Source organism: Carcharodon carcharias, chromosome 13 (genome assembly GCF_017639515.1).
Source record: "Carcharodon carcharias isolate sCarCar2 chromosome 13, sCarCar2.pri, whole genome shotgun sequence".
NCBI classification, from domain to species: Eukaryota; Metazoa; Chordata; class Chondrichthyes; order Lamniformes; family Lamnidae; genus Carcharodon; species Carcharodon carcharias.
Window position 1 is genome coordinate 24,896,472 of NC_054479.1, and position 21,885 is coordinate 24,918,356.

Below are 21,885 nucleotides of genomic sequence, written 5' to 3' on the forward strand. Positions count from 1 at the left end.
GCAGAGTGGGTCACCAGCCTGTTTTAAACCTGTCTGATTTTTGTCTGCTTGATTACAATGGAACAGCATTGGGCATTTCTATAAAAGTGTGGCTGATCGGCAATGGCAGATTACTGCCCAGGTTGAAACACTAGCCCTGTAAATCCTGTTAGGGAAATGGTAGTTTAGATTTTCTGGTCAACATTACTTTAACACCTGCTGGACTCAATTTATTTCAATTAACTTCCTAGTGATGTTTTAAGTAACAACTCTTGAAAAGTCTAGGCTTGTCAGTCCTTTAATGAACACAATCAGACCTGTTAAAGACACTGCCAGTCATATTGCGAATACAACTGATCGTTTTACGGACACTGTCCGTCCTGTCACAGGCACTGTAGTCATGTTATGGATACAGTCAGCCCTCTTACAGACACTGTCATTCGTGTCATGAACACCTGTCAGTCATGTTATGAATACAGTCAGCCATCAGTCATATTATGAAAATGGTAAGTTCTCTTACAAATATTGTCAGTCCTGTCATGGACACTTGTCAGTCATATTATGAATACAGTCAGTCTTATTACAGGTGCAACCAGTCATATGACAAATATAGTGGTCCTCTTACAAACAGTCAGTCCTGCCACATACTAATTCCCAGCTGATTATGAACATATATGTAGGATGGGATGATACTTTATTTGACATTGATGTATGTGGTTTTGCTTTCCACAGGCACTGTTGTTACATCATAAATGCTATACTCAAACTGGACTCTGGGCACAACCTAATGCTTGTACTAAGTGGTGTGAGATGCTGTGGAGGAGGTAGTCTCACTCTGCTTCACTATGTGAGCTTTAGCACCTTATTTGTACTTCATAAATTTAATGGCTGTGCTTAGCTGGTACTGCCTGCACATTCCTGAACGTATGGAAGAATTCAGGGATTGAGGTCACATAACTTGTGAACAGAGCAAGGAAAATTAAACCTGCTGGAAGGGAAAATTCTGGCTTTTCAAAGCTGTTCAATAGAGAACTACATTAACTGGTACGGTACTAAACTTACAAATGATGATCCCAGATTCCATCACTGGTCTGTACTGAGTTAACTACCCTCAAAGAGAATGGTGGTATGGGTGTTACAATTAGCCTCAGCTTCTTGGATTAATAAGGGCTTTTTCTCCTTATCGCTATCCAATGACATCAGAAAAGAGTATATCTGGGAAGGTTGCTGGATGACTGGTTTGTGATACCACATGGTCAAAATGCCTGACAACGTTCATTGAGTTCAAACAGGAAACACGATCATTTGGCAAAGCGATGGAGAGTGGCTGGCATCTGGAGAACTAAAGGATCCTCATCTTCAGGAGTGGAGGGACCCCGGTGAGAGTCGGTGCTTTCAGGAGAGGAGAGATCCCAATAAGAATCAACACCTTCAGGAGTGGAGGGACCCGGTTGAGAGTTGGTGCTTTCAGGAGTGGAGCGATCCCAGTAAGAATCAACATCTTCAGGAGAGGGGGGACCATGATGAAATTTGGTGCTTTCAGGAGTGGAAGGACCCACATGAGAGTCAACATCTCCTGGAGAGGATAGACCCCAGTGAGAGTCATTTATTTCAGGAGAGGAGAGGACACAGTGAGATTCAGTGTATCAAGGAGGGAATACGACTCAGTGAGGTTCAGTGTTTTATGGAGAAGAGTGGACCCTTGAGATTCAGTGTTTTAAGGAGAGGGGAGGACTCAATGAGAGTGTTTTAAGGAGAGGGGAGGATTCATTGAGAGTCAGTTTTAATGAAAGGAGAAGATTCAGTGAGAGTCATTGTTTCAAGGAGGGGATACGACTCGGTGAGGTTCGGTGTTTTAAGGAGAGGCGAGGACTCTGAGATTCAGTGTTTTAAGGAGAGGAGACGACACAGTGAGAGTCAGTGTTTTATGAAGATGAGATGACTCAGTGAGAGTCAGTGTTTTAAGGAGAGGAGGGGAGTCAGTGAGAGGCAGTGTTTTTAGGAGAGGACTTTTCACTCTCAGAATCAGTGTTTTAAGGAGAGGAGAAGACTCAGTGGGATTCAGTGTTTTATGAAGATGAGATGATACAGTGGGAGTCAGTGTTTTAAGGAGAGGAGACGACACAGTGAGATTCAATGTGTTAAGGAGTGGAGGGTACTCAGTGAGAGTCAGTGTTGTGCAGAGAGGAGACGACACAGTGAATCAGTGTTTTAAGGAGAGGAGACGACACAGTGAGAGTCAGTATTTTAAGGAGAGGAGACGACACAGTGAGAGTCAATGTTTTAAGGAGAGCAGGGGAGTCAGTGAGAGTCAGTATTTTACGGAGAGGAGACGACTCAGTGAGAGTCAGTGGTTTATGGAGGGGAGAGGGCTCATTGAGATTCAGTGGTTTAAGGAGAGAAGACACAGTGAGATTCATTGTTTTATGCAGAGCAGAGGACTCTGAGATTCAGTGTTTTAAGGAGACAAGAGGACTTAGTGAGATTCAGTGTTTTAAGGAGAGGAGATGACACAGTCAGATTCAATGTTTTGACGAGAGGGGAGGACCCAGTGAGACTCAGTGTTTTAAGGAGAGAAGACACAGTGAGATTCATTGTTTTATGCAGAGTAGAGGACTCAGTGGGAGTCAGTGTTTTGAGGACAGAAGACACAATGAGATTCAGTGTGTTAAGGAGAGGAGGGGAGTCAGTGAGACGCAGTGTTTTATGAAGATGAGATGACACAGTGAGAGACAGTGTTTTAAGGAGAGGAGGGGAGTCAGTGAGAGACAGTGTTTTAAGGAGAGGACAGGAGTCAGTGAGAGTCAGTGTTTTAAGGAGAGGACATGACACAGCCAGAATCAGTATTTTAAGGAGAGAAGAGGACTCAGTGAGAGACAGTGTGTAAGGAGACAAGAGGCTTCGGTGAGATTCACTGTTTTATGAACATGAGTTGAAACAGTGAGAGTCAGTGTTTTAAGGAGAGGTGATGACACAGTGAGAGTCAGCGTTTTTATGAGGGGAGAAGACTCAGTGAGAGGCAGTGTTGTGAGAGGATGCAGCCAGAATCAGTGTTTAAGGAGAGGAGAGAATTCAGTGAGAATCAGTGTGTTAAGGAGAGAAGAGGACTTGGTGAGAGTCACTGTTTAACAGGGTGGTGATGACACCGAGGGACTCAGTGTTTTATGAGAGGAGAGGATTCAGTGAGAGTCAGTGTTCTAAGGAGAATAGAGGAGTCAGTGTTATTTAGTGTCTTAAGGAAAGGAGGTGACTCAGTGAGATTCAGTGTTTTAAGGAGAGGAGAGGACTCAGTGAGTGTCGGTGTCTTAAGGAGAGGAAAGTTCTCAGTGAGAGTCTGTGTTTCAAGGAGGGTAGAGGACCCAGTGAGAATCAGTGTTTTATGAAGATGAGATGACACAGTGAGAGTCAGTGTTTTAAGGACAGGACATGAGGCAGCCAGAATCAGTGTTTTAAGGAGAGGAGCGGGGCTCAGTGAATGTCAGTGTTTTAAGGAGGGGAGGGGACTCAGTGAGTGTCAGTGTTTTAAGGAGAGGAGCGGGGCTCAGTGAGAGTCAGTGTTTGAAGGAGGGGAGGGGACTCAGTGAGTGTCAGTGTTTTACGGAGAAGGTGGGATCAGTGATTTAAGGAGAGGAGAGGATTCAGTGAGAGTCAGTGGCCAGGATTTTACATTCGGCATGCGGGGGTGGACCCGACATTCTGGAACATAAAATGACGCACGATGACGCCGGGGGTGCGTCCTGAAGTCATCGCGCTGTGTCGTGGCACATGCCCGCCGATAACTGAAAGGCCTATTAAGGCTTTTAACTAATTAACTCCAAGTTTATGCTGATGGTCCAACCTAACGGTTAGCGGGCAGGTGAAAGGGCCAAGCGGCCTTTACGTTTTTTTTAAGAAACCTCATCCACGAGCGGGATGAGATTTCCTAGAGCTTTTACAAATTGAACAAGCACTTTTTTTGAAAAATGAAAACATGTCCCATCTCATGTGACACAGTCACACGAGGAGACACATGTTTCACTTTGTTTTTAAATGATTTTAATAATTTCTTTAAAAAGCGCTTCAATCTCCCTGAGGCAGCTCCGCGCTTCGGGAACCGAGATTGAAGCGTTCTTTCGCCCGCGTGTATGAAAGTGCGCTGGACCCGACTTTCCCTCCTCCCCTCGCCTGCATAGGTAGCGCTCGCGATCCACGCTGGGCGGGCTTTAATTGGCTTGCCCGCCTGAAATTGCGGTGCGGAGACAATCGTGGTCAGCTCCACGACCGCCCGCTCCCGCCTGTCGTGGGAAAAATTCAGGCCAGTGTTTTAAGAAGAGAAGATGACACAGTGTGGTTCAGTGTTTTAAGGAGAGGAGACAACCCAGTGAGAGACACTGTTTTAAGGACAGGAGAGAACTCTGAGTGTCTGTACTTCCAGGAGCGGTGAGATGCCTGTGAGAGTCGGTTCTTCTTGGAGAAGACGGGAAAAAAAGGAACTGTCTGAACCCAATGATTTTTTGAAAGAGCTGATGATTTTAGCAGATGGAATGCTACACACCATCTTATAATTCAGTTAAAAAATGCTCCCACTGCAATCACCAGTTTTGTTCAATTTTGTATGTCTATAGTAGCTGTGACTAGCATGTTCAGAATACTATTACAGTTGTGTTTTTGATTTTTAATGGGTGATGAATAACTGCTGAATACAATTATTAATATTGGATTTGATTGGTGCATTTACTGCCAACTCTATGAAACTTTGAATACGATACGTCAGTAATAGTGTGTGTATACATCAGTGTGCCTGTCCATCTGCCTGTGTCTATTGTTCTGTGTCTTTCTTGTTGAATTTGTCCGTCTATCTATGTTCCTTATGTATTTCTGTCTATTTTTGTGTACATTATCCATCGCTTGCACCTCTGTGTTTGTGTTTATCTGTCTTTTGTGTCCTTTTGTTTGTATTGTCCTGTATCAGTCTGTCTTCAATTTTTTTCACATTTGTCTTTTTGGGCCTGTCCACATCTGTGTCCATCTGTGTTGTGACTGTTTCTGTCCATTCATTTGTGCCCGTCTGTCTTTGTTCATCAGTCCATCTTTCTTTGTTCATCTGTCTATGCCCATCCCTCAGTGTGCATTGCATTGGCCTGCTTATGTGTATCCATGTATCTATGATCAACTGTACCTGACTGCCTGTTCCTGTCAATTTGTCTATTTGTGTCAATCTATGTGTCTGTCTGTCTGTCTAACTGTGTGTGTATTTATCTCCATTTAGCCATGACCACCTATCTTTGTGGGTATATATGTGGGCATATATGCCTGTCTTTGTTTGCCTATCTGCTTCTGCTTGCTGTAGTTGTCTCTCTGTCTATCTGTCTTGCTTGGATTTTCTAATTGGTGGTGTCTTAATATTGGCGTTAATCTGTTTAAAATCTACACCTCTGCAATATTTGATCATTTATGTCTGTTGACACTCTGGTGTATTTTATTTGATAGGCTAGTGGATGGAATGATTTTTTTAAGTTTGCTTCCATTAGAGCTGCTTGGTGTGTCCATCAGTTGTGCATTTTGTGCCCCGTTTGATATTCGGCAACTTGCTTTGTGAGTTGCTCAGCTCATATCAGACATGTTTCTGAACCATCCTCATCGACCCACTTTACCGCAGCATTGCAGGAAGGTTTATGTTGTTTTACTGATTCCCAACTAGGCTTATGGCTGCACAATATGATGGTGACTCCTACAGTGTTTCCAAATGTGACCTCTCAAAGAACATTGGCTTTCTTGGTTAAAGAACAAAGCAGTTTCCTTATCTGCAGCGGTGAATAATGTGTGTCTTGTTGCTGAGAGAAAAAAATGATTAAAGTAAATTCTTAGCAGGCAGCACTTGTCACCTATTCTGTTTTGTTGCTTTGACAGCAAATGCGTAGGAACAAGGTGTGAAATACATTTGTTCCCTCATTCTCCACCTCCTGAAGATATTGATTGTAGGCTATCTGAATGGGCAGAACATCACAGCCATCTCAATCCTGTTCTCACCCAATTTCCACCCAGAAATATTCTCCAGATATCAACCAGGAATAGGAGCCCCAGGGCCTATGGGAATAGTTGTGGTGCTCCCATTGCTCACCTGGCTGAGATCATCAAACTGGTGAAGGGCAGGCGATGTTTGGATGATCAATGCCACACAGGGTTGTTCAGTTACAGTGCAGCAATCCTCTACCCGCCTCCTTCTCCACTCTCTCCCATACTCTTTTTCCTGACTGATTGGGCATCCTAGACCTTGGTAAATGCTGCAGCTTTGTACAAAAATCACTTCAGTAGTGAGTAAAGTCCCTGTTCCATTCCCCATTCTCCCACGAGCGTGCTCCCTACTTGCAGGGAACCACATTAGACGTTGACTATCCACTCTCAACTGGTGGCTGTGCCGGTAGAAACTCGGAAATGTTTGTGGAACTCAGGGAATCTCTTCCGTTCATAGATCTGACTGCGATAAGGATCATTGTCTATTTAAAACTTCTGATCTGAGATGCCCAGCACTGGTTCCAAGTTCAGGTAGCCACGTTAACACATGACCTGGTCCCAGCCACACAGCCTTTCTTTCCCCACCTCCAATATTTTTATAACCAATAAACAGAAGAGTTCAAAGAAAATGAAAATACACAATTTATTTGAATGCCACTATGATTTTTCTCCCGAGTTCCTCGTGGCTGTGCCCTTTGAGTAAGGAGAGATCAGGAACCTAGTCTGACAATTAGAAAAGAAGTGGGAGGAGAAAAAGCTCAGCATACAGTGGGGTTTACGAAAGCAAGCTAACATCAATCCTACAGACCTGGCATTGGAGTGGGGTTGCCAACGTTCCAGGGGTGCCCTGGAGCCTCCAGGCACTAAAGATTAAAGGGTACAGCCACCCAGGAGAAAAATCATAGCCGCATTAAAACAAGCTATGTCTGTTCACTTTCTTTGAACACTTCTATTTATTAGCTCTAAAAATATTGGAGTTGGGGGATGGGTTAGGATGGTTGGAAGGGTGAGGTCATGAAAGCTCCAGGAATGCCTTCAGCCAGAGTTGGCAACCCTGTATTGGACTGGGCATTGGGCTTCAAATAGTCATTTTAAAAATGGCGGTGATGAGGAGGGAAGCAAAGCCACTTGAGCTGTGTGATGATTATAAAGTTAAAGAACTTGAAAATATACAGAGCAGCAAAAATTCTTTGCTGGGGGTGCTTTGTGGCTTTTTCATTTGTACAGAGCAAGAAATGGCTGCTGGAGTCTCTTAAACAGCTAAATTCCATCAGGCAAGTTGCTGATTTGAGGTATTGTGTGATTTGAAGGGGGGAAAGAAAGGACTTTTTCTCTCCACTTGCCGCCACGATTGACCCTGGGTTACATCTTCCCATTCAGCCTCGGCTTGCCTGAGATGGGAAAGGAAGAGTAAGGAGGGCAGAGCCTCTTTCAGAGGCAGCCAAGTAGAAAGGCCAGTTTCTGTAGGCTGTTGGTATCCAATCAGCTAGGAATATGTAGCTGGAATGACTAGTTTATTTGTTAAGGGGGGTTGGGGTGGGGGGGGGGGGGGGGGGGGGGGGGGGGTGGTGGGTAGAATTTCAACCCAGATAAAACGAAAGACCCAATTCTTGACTCTTTGATTGTTTAAGTACATGGTGTATTTCCATTTTGTTGCCATTCAAGGCACTAGCTTGGAAAGTGATTGGATTGCACATATTCTGAAAGGGGCAGAGAGAGAGAGAGAGACAGACAGATCAGGATCTCATGCTTGGCTAACCATTGAGAGCGGTCGCCTTCATACAGGGCTCATGCTGTGTTCGGTGGATGGAACTCGGGCAGTCGTGCAGCAGTTGCTTGCAGTTTGTCAGCACGCTCCAGTAGGTGAAAGGGACAAGCCCTAAGGCCACAGCAGATATTCAAACTCTGCCCTGTCACTTAAATTCTCCCAGTTGTGCTTAACCACAGTGTACATCTGATTCTCAGGAGTGACCCACGGCAGATTGCAATTTCAAATAACTTTCCAGCACAGAAGGAAAAGAAACAGTGGCAAAAAAAAACCCACACGCACAGTATCACACAGTAAAACAAACCATGTCTCCCTGAAGTAAAGCCATTACTTATCATTTCTGTTGGACGAGTTCCTGGTTGTGTTTTAAATCCTTGGAGTTTGTTGCTTCTTTTTATGTCCGAATGATACTGTATGAAAGCATTAAAGCATATTTTAAAGTGAGAGGTAAACCCATCTTTTGTTTTTTTGATAAAAGATTGAAGAGTGTGAGGTATTAAGTTTAGATGCAGTCCTGGAGGATTGCCAACGAAGGGACCAAATCTTACATGCTCAATTTCACCGATTGTAACCACCTGATAAGCGAAGATTCTAATGAAATGAATTGAAATATAAAATTGAATAATGTATTGTTGCTCTGCTCTTGCCCAATTTAATTATTTTTATGTAGGGCGGGGATGGGAATTAGATTTCACACTTGACTGTTTTTGCAGCACAGGAATATGTGCATCCAGCATTTAAAATGCCCATTTATTTTTCCTCTTTGTTATATGTGACTCCCCCTCCCCCTTACTTTTCCTAGTGTCTTGAAGGGAAACCAGAATACTTATGCAATTTGACATTGTGCAGCCTGGAATTTTTCATTTGTGTGAAATTTATCTTTCCCAGTTTGTGCTTTCTGCCTGCACTCCTCTCTGCCCACCAACCTCCAACCCACTCAACAAGAGGTACAAATCTCCCTGCCGTGCTCTTCCACAGGCATTAGCTGCCTTCCATCACTTCACCCAAGTGGCCAATTGTAGGTGAGGCTTAGACAACAACTTGCGTTTATATAGCACCTTTAACACAGTGAAACATCTGAAGGTGCTTCACAGAGCCCTTATTCTCCAAGTTTAACACTAAGCCACATTTGGAGATATTAGGACAGGAAACCTAACTCCTGGTCAATGGGGTTGGTTTTAAGCAATGTGTTAAAGGAGGGAAAAGAAGCACAGAGTCTGAGAGGTTTAGGGGGGAATTCCAGAGTTTAGGGCCGAGGCAGCTGAGTGTCCAATGGTGGTGTGGTTAAAAACTGGAATGCACAAGAAACCATAATTGCAGGAGTGCTGAGATCTTGGAGGGTTGTAGGGCTGGAAGAGGGTTACAGAGATAAGGAGAGGCGAGGTTTGAAAAGAAGGTTGAGAGTTTTAAAATTTTAGAGCCAGTGAACAGCAGCATATTGAACTGTGGACTCAAGCTCAGCCATTAGAGAGCTGCAGGGTTTGGAATTTTTTGTTCACTGTCTTGTTTGAAAACGCTTCCATTGTTGCTGGTATTTCAGACTTTTGTTTAAAAGTGCCTTAGTGAATTGACTTTTCAGATGCTAGTCCTCGCTTTCCAATTCCTCCATGGCATACGTCTGACCTCAATGATCTTCTCCAGCTAGATATCCCTGCACTTGCCCTCTGCTCTGACATCGCAGTACTCCTTGTTTCTCAGTCCCTTCTTGCACCAATGGTCGGTGCTCATTCAGTAGTTTCCTTTCTCACCAGTGGAATATTTTATGTTCTGCTTTTTAATAAGCACTATAACTTAATTTGTATTGAAATAAAACCAACTCCTTGGAAAATATCACACATCATTATGATTCTTAATTTACCTAGAAATAGCAACTGTGTGGCTCTTCTGGGCTTTTGTCTCTCCTTCAAAATGGGGAGTTTTGTTGTCTTTACAGAAATTTTACCTGGAATAAATATTTTTATTCTGTTCCTGAAGCTGGTCTGCATGCAGTAAGATGGACACATGATGGCTTTGCAATGGATATGTGCATGGAAGACAATTTATGTGCATACGTCTCGGTGTATAGGCACGGACAGTATGATCTGTACATGTTCACAGTGAATTGTCTGTGCATGAAGTGCAAACCATGCCTTTGCACAGCCCTGTGAATGTGTAAATACAGAATAATCAAGCACAATGGTTGTAGTTTGCGGACGTTAAGGTTCATACATGCACAGCCAAGCAGCAGTTGGTAGTCATAGAATGGAGCTAGAGTGTAACTTTATTGTTTAAATTCTGAATTATTTTAAGAACAGTTTTAAATTGTTCTTGTTTGTCACTTTCTCAGGAGTGCCACAGTATTATTGACAGGAGTCCATGCACCACTAATACCATTGTCTTTTATGATTGTACTTGCCTGTCTAGTCATTCAGCATGTCTGCTCGTGTCCTTGTAGTTGCCCCACAGATTGCGTGGTGCAGAACCTGATGCAGAATTATTAATAATGCTGCTCCTTTTTCTCGGCTAAATTATTTTTCAATCACAAGTATTCATAGGCCAAGAGAAAAGCGCAAGATGTGAAGGCAGTAGGACCGAGGGTACTTGAGGTGAGGGTAATCAGGATGAAGGTAGGGGTATGGGTACTAGGAGTGAGAGTGCTGCAGCTTCCTCAGGTCCACATCCTGGAGTGGTGGAAACATGGGCCTTATTTTGGCTGTGTTGTGGAATTTGGAGGTGAGATGTAGAGGAGAAGAAAGAAATTTAAGGATGGCGTCAAATTGTGTTGCTTATACAGAGCCCTCTAAAACACCTATACATCTGGGAAGGTGAATAACTGCATAATAGATAATGAAAGGTGGAGTGATGTTTTAACGGGTGTGCATTTATCCTATAAACTTCATATATTTCCCAGTTCAATCCTGTGTTGAGTTGGCCAGAATCATGGAATGGTTATAATATTGAATAAGGTCAGTTGGCCCATCCAATCAGTGCCGGTGAGTTGAGATGCTACAACTCGCCCTGGGATCCCTGGGCTAAGGGCAATGTCAACAAATAATCCAGTTATTGTTATTCAGTGACTGCTCTCTGGAAGGTGCACTTGTGTGGATGTTGGGTGAGGTTATGATTAGATTTGGCTATGGTGCCCCCTGGCAGAGAACAGCCTGCCGACAGTCACCATCTAGGGCCACATGGGGTGAGGTTCTACATGGAAGCTGACGCTCGTGGGACTTCATCTCAGAAGATACTGCAATTTCAGAAGATGAAGGGAGGAAATGGTTGGAAGAGAGATTTGACATATTTATGTTGTAGCTGTTAAAGGCTGTGCTGGCTCACGGTTTAATGGCCAGTAATAGAGTGCGCTGCCTTTTTGTTTTGTGGGGTGGCGGGGTTTGGTGTGCTGGGGAGAATGACTAGGAGGAGTATAGCTCTGATGACACGTCTGACTGCCCTCTTTATTTTTTTTAGATGCCGTTCTCCACGAGGACAGCTGACACAATGTTGCGATAAAGCAAACGTGTTACTTGTAGTCTGTAGCTGGGCAGTTGGCGTGCGCATGGGCTGAAAAAAAACGTAAAGCTGTTCGAGGTGTTCAGCGTGACATCGGCGCGCGAGCGCGCGAAAAAAAGCACGGTGCGTATTTCTAACCAGGATGTGTTGTGCTGATATCCGTAGAGCTGAATGTTGAGTAGTCATTTGATTGTGCAGCAGATGACCTAAAGTATCAGGTTGATCAAGCAACTGAATACCACACAGTGGAACTCAGAAATACACGCACTTTGTGAAAACAGCCACCGTTTTGGGTAACAGGACCCTGTTAGCCTGGTGCTTGTAAGCGTTAACATTAGCCTGCAATAATGTACTATCTTATGGGGTAAGGGGATAACATTTTGTCAGAAGTCACAATCCTGATCCACGTCTTGCACAGGATCCACTCTCAAGAATCCTCCAAATGCTTCACAATGTGTGATAGCACCTGGGACTAGTCTGTCACTCACTCATGGGATCTCTGTCATAGCACTGGGGGATAATTGGTAAGTGGGAGCCAGGCACTTTTTCCTAAACCTCCTGTTCCCCAGTGCTTCACAGAATCGAATTAAACCACCACACCAATACCTCTGTAGTTCTATTTTAGAAAGTCTTTTCACTTATATACTGGAATGTGGAATGACCTTGCCGCCTAGTAACATTCGTTTACTTTGTTTTACTGAAGTTCCAGTTTTCAGTTGGGTAGGTTATGAATGGAGGCCCAAAGGCTCATAGAACAGCAATCCAACTGAGGGCTGTCAACGATGGTAGAGTTGCCAACCCTGAATGGACGTGGTCCAGGAGGTTTCATCACAGGAACTCCTGCCTCCAATTACCTTACATGTTCATTCATGCAGTGCACTCCCATCCTCCACCAATTGGAAAGCAAAAAGAAGCTTTGTTAACTGATTGGATGATTCCTGACTGTCAATTAAACAGCATTTTTCTGTATCTCTGATATTCTTCATGCCCCTATAATCTTCATTCTGGATTGCTCATGGCAGTGTCTGGGAGATTAATCTTGAGCTCCTGGAGACTCCAAGCTTTATGACTGAGCAATGGTTTGCATATGGCTCTCTTGCCTTACTAGGAGTCCCAGTGTCCTAATGTTTGCTGTAGTGTACTGTATGTTGTTATTTTGATACATTTTTATATTTACTAAATCAGATGGTATGCTGTCTTTCAAAAGTAGAAATTTTAAATAAAGGATTTCCATCATTAATGCGCTCCAAAGGAGTGATTGTGCAACCTTATTCTCACAGCGAGCATGGGGTCAGTGATAGAGCTACAACATTGTATCTCTGATTCTTCAAGCCACACTCTGCCTGAGTGCAACTTGATGTTTGATGCTGGGAATGTGGAATTGCAGAATCATCATTTGTATACTGCTCCTTCAGTGTTACGGGTGCTTTAGAATAACGGACATTCTTATAGTCCCAGGATGTTCTGACACTTGAGCTTCTCCTGTGATGGAACAATCTGACACAGAAATAAACAGGAGATGGAACTCTTTTTGCCAGACAGTTATCACTATCCCTGTTACTGTACACCTCCTCAAGTTCATGGCTACTAGCTATTAGAGCAGCTGGGTCTGAGTTGAGTCCAGTCATAGTCTGCGTAACTCATAATCTCACTAGTTTATGGTGCTAAATATAAAGCCTCAATACTATTTTAGTATTTTATGCCTTGCTTTGTATCTCCTGGATCCCAGTTATTTGCTCAGGTTGACATCGTTGATATTAACTGTGGAGCTCCCCTGCCCTTCTGAATCCTCTGCACAAAGTGGTGTCGGGAACGAGGAGAGGGATTATATTCTTTGATAGACGAATTGCATTTTTCCAGTTGTTTCAAAATGATGCAAAGGTGAAACATGTGGTTGATTGAAGGAAGTGGTATTTCTTTTTTTTTCTGGTCTGAAATAGATTAGAGTATAATTCTTGTAAATTTTTGCCTTAGTATTTCCAGTTAAAAACTTTCCTGAGGCTCTTTGTAAAATTGGACGAGTCTCACAGTGAATAGTGTCAGTGGTGTCCTAAATGAAGATAGCGATGAGTTTTATCGTTATCACTTGCCGGTCTGCACCTTATTTCATTCCAAATAAGTACTGGATGTTACTGGGTACACTTCCTCAGCAATGGGGGTATTTGGCTACTTTGCTCAAGTGCCATTTTTCATTGTGTGAGCTCAGTGAGTGTCGATTTGACCACAAGGCATCACAACCAAGCCCAATCCTGCCATCGGCCAACAGACACACATGATCAGGAGTGGGGACTTTGGCAGGCTATTGCCCTCCTTAACCCGGGGTGCTTACAACCAACTACAGAACCTTGATTACTGTGGCAGCTGATATTCACTAACTCAGCAAAGACCTGGGATCAAAGTTCTGCACCATTTGCAAGTGGAACAGGCTGATAATTGAACAGAGTTGGATGCATTCTCTGTAACCTTCATAAGAAGAATAATGATTTAAAATTATAAAGCAAAAAAAAAACCTGCAGGAAGTGACCTTATGTAGCTGCTAAGATGATACCATAATGACTTTCCACTTCAAGAGGTGACAGAATCAGAATTTTGTAACTGGATGGTATGCTTGCTATGTCTTGAGGGTCAAGCTCAGTGTACTTTACTGAAGTGGATAGATCGGAGGTGAAATTCATTTTGGGCTGTAGCAATTCAACAGTCTCACTTTTTCGAAGACAGTTAGATGGTGTGTAAACCAGGCAGCCAGTTTGCTCTCGTCCATTCTGTGTTACTGCCCAAGAAGCATTTCACCCCGTTGGTGCCTTTTGTCAGTGTTGAGCAATGGTACTATATGGTGCGAAACAGGCAACAGAGCAAAAAAAAATGAGCTTGCCCTGTTACAAAGTCAAGACCATGTGCCTTTAAGTGAGCAAATCCTTTGATGTCATCATTTAAATCTTTTGGCCAAAGTAAACTCTTTGAAAAAAGGACTTCTTGCTGCATGTTTCTCCTTGCCAGGGCAATTAACCTCATGTGAAGTAAAATAGCAAATGTTAATATCTGACCTTTTTGCTGAAGAGAATTCTAAAATATATTTCTCTTGCCCGAAGCATGCTGTGGGTGGCACCTCTCCCCAAGGGGGGAGTCTGCAATGTCCAAGTGTTCTAGAGTTGCAAGAGGAAAGGACCCAATTGGGCAGAGATGAGGGAACCACCTTCAGAGTGACAACAACAGAATGACAACCCATTGTTTTAAGTAAAAATGTTACAAATTCAGGGTTGGAGGAGAGGATATAAGTCACATCACAGGAAGACATTAAAGGGAACTCTTTCACACTGAGTTGAACCTGATTTACTTGGACACCAATGGATATAATTGATGGGTCATTCACTTCAAGTAAATCCATTTCCCCCCCTAAATTATTCACAACTAACAGATGATGATAATTCCTTACTCAAACAATAATTTTCTAGCTTGTAGTTTCTGGGTTGAATGGTAGTTCCTGCACTGATGATTTCGCATTCTGCTGTTCAACTGTTATCAAACTAGAGCAGCACAGTTCATGCAAAAGGGTGGGCTTGTCGATGGCAGATTAAACTGGGGCTGCAGTTGGATCGAAGATTTTCTTTAGCTCAATGAAATAAGTCAGATTGTTTTTAAAAAAGAGAAAGCAAAAATGATCCTTAATCGAGAAAACTAAAACTTATTCTGTTTATTAACCCTTTCCAGCCCACGAGCTTTCCCAGAACAAGGCTTCATCAGTCCAGACTGGCAGCCATTTGCAGTGCCTGTCAGTTCACTGCACAGACGACCTTACTGACTCTAAAGGCCGGAGCCCCATGCAAACTTGGAGATCTTTGCATTCGGACATCTCTAATCGATTTGGGACATTCGTGGCTGCTTTGACCTGAACAGAGATGAATTTTCATTTGATTTCTTTCTTTTGTTGTTTTCTTCCTCTCGGCTGCTGCAGTGCGACAGACAGACAGAACATCAAACAAATAAAAAGTTATAGTCACGAAAGGATCCAGGCCTCTTGCTGGCACTTTGCCTCAGTACCTGCGACGCTGGCTGGTGGCCTGGAAAGGGTTAATTCCAAGCCTGCGCCTTCCTGGCGTTTTGCTACAGTGGCTTGCCCAATGCCAGGCCTGTTGGATTACTCAAAAGCTACAGAGAACGATCCTAAACTGAGCTGAACAAACTGTTTGTTATTGGAATTGTACAATGCTCTCCTCACTGGATCCCTTGCACTTATATCTGATTTCTCCCCCAGCCCCTCCCGCACTCTCCGGGCACCAGCTTCCCAGGCAACAACCCCGCTGTCAAAAAGCAAGGCACTGTTGGCAATATTTTTTTCAGACCTGTTCACCAGGAATCCAAAGTTTGTTATGTGTAAACCTCAATCAAAACTGACTCGAGTTGGGTTGTCACCTCAACCAATATCAGGTGGGGTGTAGGAGAGCAGCAGGTGAAGGGGTGGGATTGTGGCTGGAATTTGGATGCTTTTCTTTCCGATGTGATCATTTGTTGATAACTTCAGTCACTGACGGCTCCACCTTGCGAGACACACAAGTAAACGTGGGTAAATGAAAACTCAAGTGTTCTGATGCCTGATTCACATTTCATAATTCCTGGACTAAAGAAAAATGGACTGGTGGTTTGAATCAATCTATTCCACCAAGCTGTATACAGTTAGAGTGGTCCTGGGTCAACCAGAGCTCTTTATGTTTGAATTTCTGCAAAAAAACAAAATGCATTGAAAGAAAAACACACACACACACAAAACTTCACTCGTTTCCCGAAACCAATGAATGGCTGTGTTGTTTTTAAAACCACGTTTCTTTCACTTGGAAATGTTTAAAATGCCTCTGTTGAGGTAGCAAGGCATGCAGGGCTTGTGATGAGAACATCAAAACAAAGTTTACAAGGCACAGCAAGAATGAACAATAAGGGTGGAATTTACCCCAAGGTGGATTCGGTTGTCCATGTATCAGTTGCACCTAACCCCTCCACTGTTGACCATCATATTAAGGATATGGGGCAAAGACAGGCATATGGGGTTAGGGACAGGAGTAGTCCATTTAGCATCATCGTTATTTAATGAGATCAGGCCACAGATCAGCACATATAAAGAATTGGAGGATCATCAATAGCAATTGCAGTATTGGGAGTAGGGAAGGGCCATAACCCATGCCAAAAATAAATTGAGGGACCATGACCCTCTTATCTGCCCCCTCAGCTATTCAATTTCCACATTCCTTTACATGTTCTTACATTAGCAAGTGGTCTTTTTTCCAGTAGGGGTCCCATAGTCATCTCTGATTTTTTTTGTTCACTGACTTTAGTGAGCATGACTAGATAAAACCCAGCAACACCTCGATGTGGCTTTGTCCAGAAGCCTTCTCTGTGCCCAGCCAACTGGGCACAGAGAAGGCTTCTGGACAAAGCCACATCGAGGTGTAGCTGGGTTTTATCTATTCATGCTCACTAAAGTCAGTGAACAAAAAAAATACTAAATCCTGGCTGAGTACGTCTGAGGACAGCAAAATGGGGTAGTGCTTATTGCTCTATCCCTCTCAGAAGTGTAGTTGAAAACAGCGAAAAAAATGGGGAAACCATAAATTCAGAAAGATTCACTTGAGAGGGAGACGGTCAACATCTTTCCCTGTTTCACTCTTTCACACATCCGGGAGAGGTTTCCTAAAGCGGCACAAATATGCACAAGACCAATTTTATGTGATATCACAACACAGCAATAATGGGCATGATGCTATAATCTGACAGTTGTGCATGTGTTTGTGTGCACAGAGCCATGACTTGGCTGTGAGCCTGGGATGTTTCAGAGTTCATGGGAACTAAGACTTTTTTGAAGCTGGCATTTAAGGTATGAAGAAGCAAGGGGCTTGATTCTGTTCAAGGTTTGTCTGCTTCATGTTGGTGCATTATTGTGAAAGGAAATTAACCATGGCTGAGTTGAATTCAGCCCTTGTGTGCCATTTGTAATCTTCCAATGTAATTCTGTCTACAGTCAGTCAGACACTAGTGCATTTTCAGGCAAAAACAGGAGCAAGGAATCCACAAGATGGATCTGAGTGTATTGAAATTATGATGGGCTCTGACTCAATGGGTGTACTGAGCCACACAGATCAGGAGGCTCCCAGGGCTCATTTCTTGCCTTTTCTGAATTAGCTGAGCTTAACTAGGGGCATTAGTTGGTATGCTAAATGGGCCTCAGTGCCCTTGGGGATGAGAGCAGGCAAAATCAGCCAGAGTTCCTGCTCCTGAACTCCCCCAGGACTACATGTGTACATGTGTGTATATACGTATATGCCTGTGCACACACTGGATGAGGGCAAGATCAAACTTGGCTGTGATGTTCCCCTTCATGATTTGCTGACATGCACTGGCAAAGTGCATGTATGAGGAATGACCATGCGAGTAAAAGTGCTGGATGGTGGTTGGATGGAACAGAGAAAATAGGAAAAAGACTAAGCTGTCTGATCCTCAAAACATACCTCACATGTTGCACATGTATCTAAAAATACTTTTCAGTGGAAGCATAGGTTGAGGTCAGGAGGGCTGTGTGAGTGTGTGTATGAATGTGTGTGTGTGGTGGGGGTAGGGGGTCTGGGGGGGTGCGGACAGTAGTCTGTGGCTACCTTGCTCCATTAGGATATTCTCCCTTCTTCCATGTGTGCACTATTAGCATTATGTTCTGCAGTATAGTCTACCCATTCCCAGGGTTACGGGCCAGTGCAGAGAAACATTCTGGTGCAAATCAAGGATAAAACACTCAGATTCTGCTTTTATCTGTTAGATAAGTTGGGGGTTGCACAGTGACCTATTCTTCCCATGGCAACTGCTAAACCCACTCTGTATCACTCCACAGAAACGAGGTGATAAATTTGATTGAAGAGTGAACTGCGTGGTTTATATTTACCGTTTATGCGTGCCTCCTTCAGAAGTTGTACCATTAATGATTGATTGTTTATCAACAACAAGTTTTAGAAAATAGTTTGATTTTTTTGGAATCCCTGAACGTATTAACCAATTGATGGCTGGTTCGCCTGGATGGAACAATGTGAATGACAAAGTGGAATTATATTAAAAACATGTCTGGGGTTCCGATTACATAACTCACTTCAATTTCAATAAGTAAGTTGCTCAATTTCTGGTAATTTTTCCCCTCTGATTTTTCATAATTTCCATTTCTATTCCAACAATTTGAACTGTACAATTCTAGTTCACTCTTTGATGCCTCCTTGGAACAATATTGCCATCTTTGAAATGTATAGCAAACTGGGCACAGGGGTTAGGTGAGATGAAGTGAATAAATCAATTAAACTTTATAAACTATTAAAAATAAAGACAAAAAAATCCCAAACCAAATGTTGCCTTTATTTTTATCTTCCTATTTTGAAATGGATGAAGGCACTTACACTTAAACCTATTGTTTTCTGAATTATTTTTCACACTTGGTTTTAAATGAGCGAATTTATCATCGCTGAAACATTGAACAGACTAAATGTTCCCAAGGGCCTGTTAGAGAGGGTGTTTATTTAAAATGCCAAGGAGCACAGCTCCGGCTTTACACCATGTTTTGGTCTCACTGTTCTCAGGAATGTCCTATGATTCTCAAACTATGTTTTGAAGCATTTTGCAATGAGCCTTTATATTGGAGGTGACTTTACACTGAGAACTTCACCTGCTTTAAACTGCTGTCATTAGGGAATACTGACCAGACAAGCAATAAATAAACCATGCGTGGAATGTTTTCTCTATCGTGCTATATGGGCAAAATAGATGGTAGTTTAGCCATGGTGTTGCTGAAGTGATCTGCAGTCCCAGTGCTATTGTGAAAGAGCCAGCTAACCACAGTATTTCTAAGTGAAATCTGTAACATTCTGAATACCTGGTCAAAAATCAATGAAGAAAAACTTGAATCTGGGGAGAATTCTTCTGTCCACTAAATATTATTAACCCGATGAACCCAGTGGGAACATTTCTTATTGCCAATTCCAGCAAAATAATGAATATTTTTCTGTAGAATGCTATTCCAATTTCACTGGAAATTGGGAACAGAGGAAATCTCCCCACTGTGTTTACCAAGATTGCTAATACACAGGAGCAAGTATCAGTAATCCCTTCTGGTTGTTTTGTGGAGCTCACATTCACTCTCCAATTCCACGTAACTTACATTGGTAGTTACTAGTGAGGAGTCGTATTAGCCTCTTAACAGTTAACAAACAGCAGACCGAAACATCTAATTATTCAATTGGCACTAGAGACATCTTAAATATTTGGACCTTTGTTTTGCTGATTAAAAAAAAACTTTTTTTTTCAAATTTGGATTCTTATTCTATGAAACTGGTAAATGGAATGTTGTGCCCTGTGTTGCTCACAGCTTGTGGGGTTTGTTCAGTGTGAAGGAGCTGCAGTCCACAGTGGATTCTATTTTCACTGCCTGTCTTCCTTGCTATTGTGGTTTTGGTGCATATAACGGCAGCAACTCAGTACAGCTTATCACAACGCAAATGGTGACTTATGCCAAGTGTTATGTGTTGCTTGTCATACAATCTGCTTGAAGCACATGCTTCCTCACACCGTTACTCACTCTGTTTAGTGAAGTTCACCCTACACTTGGCACCTTTTGGTGTGGTCCGATTACTGCAGGTTAAAAACAAAATATCTGTCCCACTTGTAGCATCTGAATTCCAAATGCCATAACTCAAGACTTAGAACCTCCCTGCCTGTAGCTTTGTTTGATCTTTCAACTGTGTTACGTGATGTTAAGTTCAGATTCTGCCCAGAGTGCAGTGGTAAAGTTGTGCAACAGGTTTGATGATGACTGGATATTTCACTGCCTTTATGAGCGTTGTACTGGTACTTCGAAATGTTCTGGTAACATGCTCTTGTTCCCACGGTAAAGTGTTGCGTAATCAGTCACAAACCTGCATCCCCATCTGTCATCCACTGGCAGACATTTATTAATTAACTTGCTTTGTGAGGGCAAAATTCTGGATGCTCTTTGATACATCTTTTTTTCAATAAGATTTTCTTTATCTCATTTCCAAATCCCTCTACCCCCCTCACTCCCTATTTCAAGAATCTTGGCATCAACCACATGCCCCAGCCTGCAGCTCCCATGTCTCCTGCTCTGGACTAACAATCAACTTCTCCCCCACTGAACAGCCATCACTCAGTTACCATATAATTTGGCCTTGATACATAATTTTCCTCTTTCAATAACCTTCTAAACCCATCTTGTTTGTATTTCAATAAAACCCTCTTTTAACCAATCCTTTGCTCAGTTTACTCTTCTCCCTCTGTAAACTGTTTTCAGATGTCCCACCACTATCTGAATGCACATAGCTATGTGTTCATGCTCTGGCCCTTTCTAACCAGGAAATCCAAACTTCCTTTCAAAGCTTCACAATTAGTACTTTGGTTTAAGTGTTAAGCACACACTGTTCCACAAATTTGTGTGTGTCAGTGTCTGGCACCATGATTGTTCTGAGCTGCCTCTAATGTAGGGCCCGTAATGGCTGCCATTCTGGACTGGGATTCAAACAATGAATGAAGAGGTGAAAGGACAGTGACTGATACTTTGCAGAGCCATGCCACCATCAGAGAAAGACCTTCACCCTCTCTATCTGGGCTAGCTTCCCATTTGGAGGTCAAAAATCATTGTGCTACCAGTCTTAACCATCCAGTCCCGAAATAAAAAAAAACACTGCTCCATCTGGCCTTGAAATTACTGCGTGAGAGTTAGGATATGATTGATATGTTGATTTTATAATTGTGGCCAACTTTGGGTTTTCTTGAGAGTAGGGGTAAAAAAAATGTATTGGATGGGGTGGGGGGAACAGCCTGTACATTGAAAGATTGCTGTGGCCCTGTCCCCCATGTGGACTCACAATCAGTAGATTAACAAAAAGATCCTTTAAGATATTGGGGCAGGGTGGAAGGTCACCCATTCTGCTCTGTCTGCAGGTTAAAGATAGTTGCCCATGTAACAATATGAGCTAATAACTCCGTTCTGTGTGGTTTGACAAATCCTGTTATTGCCATTTTGAAATTTGAAGTTTTTCTTTGGCTCTGTCTCACACAATGCTGCTTTGGTCCCTGTTGACTGACTGGAGCAGTTCCCACGGTTTTTTGAGTGTTTTGTCTCATTCAGTGCAACAGGACTTAGTTTTGGAAACAGGAAGAAAAACAAAATCTGGACTATGTACTGTAGGTGCATTCGCCTGTACTCATGCCTAATGTATACATATGTTTTAATGAGAACTCAAGAAGATGAATAAAATATAATGCAAGTGATAACTCAAGTCTGCTCTGGGTCCACTCTCTTTTACCTTCTGCCCTTTGGCAACATTCCTCAGCGGAGACTCCTAGTTGATGCTCAATGACTCCAATTTAACTCATTACTAGGTGACGAATTGCTCCTCAAAAAAATGGCAACCTCTCTTGCTCACTGCGTAAATGCGCTATTCAGTGTGATGCTACATAGACCACAGCATCAATCCCTGGTCTGGGCTGCTTGAGCTAATATCAGTGAGAGAAGCAGTGGGGATACTAATCCTGGGATAAGGAGGGTTATGATACAGTGGCCGCTGATAGTGCGTGTTTGCAGGCGTTGGCTGAGGATAGGATCAGGCTGAGCTATGATAAGTGGA

The 21,885-nt window shown here is 42.9% G+C and overlaps 1 protein-coding gene across 1 annotated transcript in view; it reads left to right on the plus strand.

Annotated features, from left to right (window-relative positions):
* The window catches only part of LOC121285770 (transcriptional activator MN1-like), a 29,493-nt gene extending 12,944 nt beyond the window's left edge, over positions 1-16,549 (plus strand). Inside the window, exon 3 of the mRNA XM_041202564.1 lies at positions 14,936-16,549. Within this exon, the coding sequence (XP_041058498.1) occupies positions 14,936-15,117 (182 nt within the window). The 3' untranslated portion in view covers positions 15,118-16,549. The remainder of the gene's footprint in view (positions 1-14,935) is intronic.
* Positions 16,550-21,885: the final 5,336 nt, after the last annotated feature.